Below are 6692 nucleotides of genomic sequence, written 5' to 3'. Positions count from 1 at the left end.
GGTGGAATGGAAGGGAGAACAGGAACAAAAGGGGTGGAGGGAAAGGAAAGGATGTGAGTTGATAGATATAGGTGAAGGTGGTGTGATTTGAGGGCTGAAAAATTATGTTGTATTTGTTTTCTGGAGAGAAGGTGTTAGCATGAGGGAGGGGAAGTGTCTGTTGTTGGAAAAGAGGTAAAAAAAATTGTCTAAAAAAAAGGTACGGGGAAATTTGAAAGGGTGTTAAAAGGGGTGTTGGTGAAGAGAATTAGAGGGAGCAAATTAAGAGTCTTTGGCTTGTCTCTTCCTTTGGAAAAGGCTGACCTTTTTATTCAGACAATGGTGCTGAGAACTTCTCGGAACAGGTAATAATAAAAATGGATTTTGCTCTGTTTTACATCTGTAATTATAAAAATGTTATTCCCTTTTCCGAGTCTCAACAAGTCTCCAACAATACAATACAACTCTCATCACATCACTCTTTCTGTTTTTACTTCCATTTTTACATTCTTCATCTCTTCTTACAGATAAATCATCATGTCACACCAATTCTATTAAACTACCATGACATCCCTGTGCACTTCTGGACTTTTTCTTTTAAAAAACTTTTTTAAGAAAACAATATGATTATTATTATATTTGTATAAATAAATTTAAAATGTGTATATTTTATTATTATAATTATATATAATATATAGGTTTGATATAGAAGTTAAAAATTAATATACGGTAATGTTTGTTAAAATATTTTTACATGTAGATTTGTTGCATGTTGAAATGTATAACAATAGTTAAATTGGTGTATGACTATGTATTTAAGAATTGGTTTATATGATGTTTGGATAAATAAATAATTGAAATTAATATTTGTGTGATTAAAAGTTAAAAAATAATATTAAAATTTTTGTATTGTATTAAAAAAATAAAAGTTTGATTAAAGAAATTTGATTATTATTTTTAAAGTATTTAAACAGAAGAGTTATATCATAATTGATTTTAAAAAATTAATTAGTTTCTATGTTTCATTTTTTAATAGATTATTATGTATTATTTATGTTTATAATAACATTATATATTAATATTTTGAGATGATTATTTATTATGTTTTTAGAAGTGCGTTAACTTTTTTGCAACGTGATTGTTATATGTTTTGTTATTGTAATTTACAATTACTTTGGAATTAAATTGTCATTTTGATTAAATTATATAAAGTTTTTAATGTCATTTGTTATGTCTATTCACTATAGTGTATCTTTCATCTACTTTTTTATGTGTAATTTAATAATAACAAATTAATTTATTAAAATAGGTTATTTTAAAAAAATTGTTACAAAATCATCACTCGAATATAACAGATTATCATTTTAGAATTTTTTGTTCTTTTAATTTACTTCATATATTTATTACAATAAAATCATCACTCGAATCATTATTTTATATTTGTACAATTAAAGTATTTATCCTTTTTAATCAAATATTATTATAAATATATTAATTACAAATTAAAGTTTCAATCTAAATTATTTGAAAAACAAACAAATTAAAGTTCAAACATTATTTAACAACAATGATCAAGTTATCAACTTTGAAATAATAAATAATTATAATAAAAAACTTATGAAAAATAAAATAATTTAAAATAACTAACAAAACCTTTTAAAATAATTATACGCATAACTATATGCATATTTTATTTTATTGTTTCAATTTTACCCGTAGTTAGTATAAAAGATATAAAAAACTTAATTAAAAAGCATAACTAACCACTCATTAATACATAAATTTGTATTCAATTATTTTTTCATTTATATTTATCAAAGTAGTTTATGTTTATACTTAACGAGAATGTAAATACTATATCCTTCTTAATAGATTAAAAGGCTTATTATTATTGTATCATATCCTCTTTACTTCCTATTTATATTTATCAAAGTTCTTATTTATATTTTTCAAAGTTGATTCCAAGTTCCAATGATTTGACGGAGTCATCTATATGTAAGTTTTTCTTATTTTAAATTAATTTAAAAAGAACAATTTAAAGAATTATTAGTTTATAAAATTTTATTTTTAACATACACACATCAATTTTAACATTTAGAAAAAAAAATATTTCATATACTTTAATAAGATTCTCCAAATAGTCATAAACTCATCTCCTAATCTCGCTTTCATTTGAATTCTCTCTTTAAAACCATCCCAAATTGTTGTTTATTGCTAATCCGTTTCGAATGAATAATCCTTTTATTATCAACTAGTGAAAAACTAGTTAAAATACATGCACCTGTCCATTTTTTGATAAAAAAATTATTACTATAAAAATAAATTTAAATAATTTTTAAAATTTTATTGTAATAATGTTTATTTTCTTAGATTATTTATTTATTGTAATAGTTATTTTAGTTTTTTTTAAAAAATAGTTAAACTTTTTAAAAAAAAGTCAAATTAGAAAACAGTTAAAGTAAAAAAAATCACTTAAAAGAATAAAATCAGTAAAATAATAATTTTGATTTAAAAAATACTTTAAAAAAGTGTATATCAAAATAGAGAATCTTTTTATATAATAGTATAAAAGTATAGTTTATTATTATAATTAACTATATAAATTTTTTATACAGATTTATTATGTGAACAATGGTTTAAGAATAATCTGTTATGTTTAAACTATCTGAAGTTCAGTTACAGTAGAGTACACAAAAAATAGACAAAATTTGAAAGAAAAATGTTAACCAAAAATAACGCAAAAAGGTTTGAATCAATAACATTTTTTACAGGAGAAAAAAGGTTTTTATCAACCATTTTTTGGCTCTTTGAAAATTTGGTCAGAAAAACTATATTTTCAGATCAGAAAGGAGTTGTATGAATCCATTTTCTGTCAGGAACAGAGAGCCATAGAGTATTGAAATGATTATTCAAATAACATAAACTATTCTAAGAATATGTAACCTTGAAAATTGAAAATGAATACATGTCCATAATAAGAGAGAGTTCCAATTCCTAAAGGTAATGTGATCAGTATGTGGGTACTGATGGATCAACCTGAACAGCATAGGCATGGATTCCCCCAGAAACATTGTATACTTTCCTGAAGCCCTGAAAAGTTCACAATCAACAATCCCTTCATATTTTTCTTATTTTTACATTAAATGAAAAAAATTAGAAATCACAATGAGTGACATCTTAAAAATCATTATCATACAATGTTAACACCTTGCTCACAACATTTGATGCACTCATAACAGACTGTGTTAGAAGTCTCACATCGACTGGAATAAGATTGATTTATAATATATATAAATATATGCAAATTTCACCTTACAAACTGGTTGTTTTGTAGAGTTGAGATAGATTTAAAGTCCACTTCTTAACACACTGTTTATTGTTGGTTAAATTTATTAAAAATTACAAAATCATGAGTCAGACTCAAAATTTAGTAACTTTTGGTGAATTTCCCTCCAATAAGTGTATCAGAAAAAAAGTGTAGTTAGTGAATTTCATCCAATGGTACGGTGAGTCTAAATGAGTGTAACAGAAAAAAGTGTATAAAACAATAACTTCATTGCAACTTGTGAAGATGAGAATTAGCTCCAAAATGTGTTAAATCTACTTTCAGGTTCGAATATAGGTGAGTAAAAGGTACACAAACTAGCATCTCATTTCCTTCACCTATGATCAAGTTGAAATTTTTTATTGCATCAATTGTATACAGTCTAAGCAATCTCTATCTAGCAGGCACCAGATGCAGGTTGCATGTCTATAACTCATACACTATAGAACTAATTTTGTGCATGGATTGGGAGTTACACTGTGATATCAACAAATAAACAGATGATGAAGCAAAACCAAACATACAAGCATGAAAAATAAACATATTTTACCTGTGACAGCAACCATTTGGCAACCTGTAATGACCGCATGCCATGATGACACTGCGCTCAGAAGAACACAAGTTATTGAACATAATCAACACAAAAAAAATAAAAATAAACAATGCTAAATCAGATTCAAAGTTAATCCACTTGTGCATTGTAACAACAAGTTACCTGAACAAACAGTCAATCAAACTACAATACTTAAAAGTAAACTACAAAAGTCTGAAAGAAAGATGAATGAATTCAAACTTAGTGTTTTCTTAAATATCTCCAATGAAAGGCCTCAAAATCAAACTTAGACTGCAACAAAAGCAGGAACCTATTCAAAGAATTCCAGTTTCAATTTTTGTATCAACTCACAACCTCCAAACAAATTAAGGAGGAACAGGAGCAGACACAACATGAACCGATCTTTCAGAAAAGAACAACAATCAAGCCATGTAAAAAAAAAGTAATAACTAGGATTAAAGGTCTAGTTTTATGGATACCATCTAATCTTTTGGAAGAAAATCTGCACTTACCATAACGTATATATCCTTTTCAGGGTCAAGTTTTTTAGTTATTTCAGGCCCCCAGCTTCCAAATTGTCGGAGGGGAAGAACAGTAAATCCTGGCAAAGATGCTTTAGCCCTGTGCATGATGAGAATGTCATTTAAATTTAGATAAACTAAACCAGCAACTAGAGTAAACACAAGCAAGAAAGGTAGATGATTCCAGAAACTACAGAACAAAGGAAAAAGAAATGCACACAAGTGTAAGGGCCAGTAAATAATATCCATGAAGTAAAAAAAGTGCAGACCTCCTTGTTTCATTATTTGAGATGTCAAAAAGAGTACCAATGTTGAAATGCTATCAAAACTTTCAATTGGAGTTATATATCACTATAGTTTCTCCCTTTTCAAGCTAATTGCCATGTTAATTTATAAACACCCACTAGGCCTCAATTTTAATTGAAAATGAACAAAATCAAAGCATACACTTCTTCAGGCTCTCGAACGTCAATTAGCTGTGCCTCCTCCAAAAAATTGGGATCTTGAATTTTCCCATGCAGCTCATGAGGTTGAATGTCTTGAAGAATTGATTCTTCCCTGTCAGTTAGAAAAAATTTACAAGACATGAAAACATTCGTTGTAACTAATAACAACACCCTCCAAGGATTACTCCAGTGAGTGGTGCTGACTAATTGCATCAGACATCGCTAGTGAGCTCTATCAAAATCCAAATCCTTAAGAAAATTCATAGAAATTAAAAACATCTAATCATCCAATTTAGAAGCATAAGCCTGTAAATACCTTTCAGATAAAACCTGCAGCAGGTGCCATCCGAATTTGGTTTTGCACTTTACAACTTTGTTTAAAGGTGCACTGAACGCAGCCTCCTCAAATTCAGGAACCTATCAAATTTTCACCATCAGACACCAAATTGAAATCACACAATTGTACAGTTTAAGTAAAATTAGTGGAAAAAAACATAACCAGATCACTATCCCATCTGCTTCCTTTCCAGAACCATATAGCCAAATACTTAATTCACCCCCTTTATCACCTACCCAGAGAAAGTTTATAGTAATTATATCTGTATCCTATCCTTTAAAAGTACACATGGCAGCGAAGAAATCAATAGAAACCGCCTCCCAACAGAGCACAAAAAGGTTGCAAATTCAGGGAAACCACAAAAATAAGGTTTAATCTAATCTCAAAAGTATACCATTTGACCCTTTTTGACCCATCCAAGCATTCCTCCTTCTTCTTTGGATGGGCAAACTGAATGTTCCACAGCAAGATCACTCAAATCTTCACCTGAACACACAAACAACACATAAAAAACAAGCCGTAGACGGTTAAACTGGAAACAAACACCTTCCAAAACCTAACATTGGTAGCAGAAAATAACCGAATTCCTCAGTGTCACTAACCTGAAGAGATTTTTTGCAGAAGATCCAACAGAAGCTTCTGGTCATCTTCTTTGACCAACAAATGCTGCACCAATAGTTCCCTTGGCCTACCATCTTCAGCACCACCACTCCCAGTGCCATAAGAGGCTGAAAAATCAGATTTTTTTCATGAAAAAACAGATTTTATCATGAAAAATTATATTTTTGCATGAAAAATTATATTTTTTTCATGAAAACTTTTTCACCACATAAGAAGAAAACATTGACACGTTACCAAATGCTATCAGAAACCAAATTAAGGGGAAAAATATAATGGGGTTTTCAGAAAATGAGTACCTGCTGCTTTGGGAGGTATGAGAGGCACAAAGGATGAAAGAGGAATTGAAGGTGGGAGGAAACGAAAGGTTCTGGAAAAAGTGGTGTGTGAGAGGGTACGAATGTTGAAGGATGATGAAAAGATAGAGGGAAGAAGGTAAGGTTTTGGAGTTGCCACTCCCACTCTCAGCACACAAATTCCTCTCAAAATTGACATTATAGCTATTGATATTTCCTTTGCAAGACTCACTTCACATGTTACACTTCACCTACACTCACCTTCCTATGAACACCATCTAATTTATCAAAAATATATCACTTCTCAAATAAACTTACATATTCACAAGTTATTTATTAAATAAAATTTAATTATTTTCAAGATCACACCACCTAATGTATTAAATTATTAAATAAGTTTTATTTATTGTGTTCATTGAATGTGGTGTAATTAATACCACCCATATATGTATTTAACACGCAATAATACTGTTTATTATATTTATTAAATACTGTATGTAATTTAGCTAAATCCAGTTTTCCTTCATGTTGAGTGTATAATTTTAATAATTATAAAAATTAATATAATATTTAATTACTACCGTAAAAATGTATTTATTAAGACAACTCGTGAACAC

General features: G+C 28.6%; 1 protein-coding gene across 1 annotated transcript; it reads right to left on the bottom strand.

The window, feature by feature from the left end:
- Nucleotides 1-2714: 2714 nt before the first annotated feature.
- On the bottom strand, nucleotides 2715-6359 carry LOC108337364 (rhodanese-like/PpiC domain-containing protein 12, chloroplastic). Its single transcript, XM_017573881.2, has 8 exons — nucleotides 6079-6359; nucleotides 5764-5889; nucleotides 5556-5647; nucleotides 5141-5241; nucleotides 4826-4936; nucleotides 4370-4478; nucleotides 3855-3905; nucleotides 2715-3069 (listed from the first exon to the last, which is right to left on the bottom strand). Exons 1-8 carry the CDS (start codon nucleotides 6272-6274, stop codon nucleotides 2989-2991), a joined length of 867 nt encoding a protein of 288 aa, XP_017429370.1. The 5' UTR covers nucleotides 6275-6359; the 3' UTR covers nucleotides 2715-2988.
- Nucleotides 6360-6692: the final 333 nt, after the last annotated feature.

This window comes from Vigna angularis, chromosome 7, assembly GCF_016808095.1.
Source record: "Vigna angularis cultivar LongXiaoDou No.4 chromosome 7, ASM1680809v1, whole genome shotgun sequence".
NCBI lineage: Eukaryota > Viridiplantae > Streptophyta > Magnoliopsida > Fabales > Fabaceae > Vigna > Vigna angularis.
This window is presented reverse-complemented; position numbering and strand designations above follow the sequence as displayed.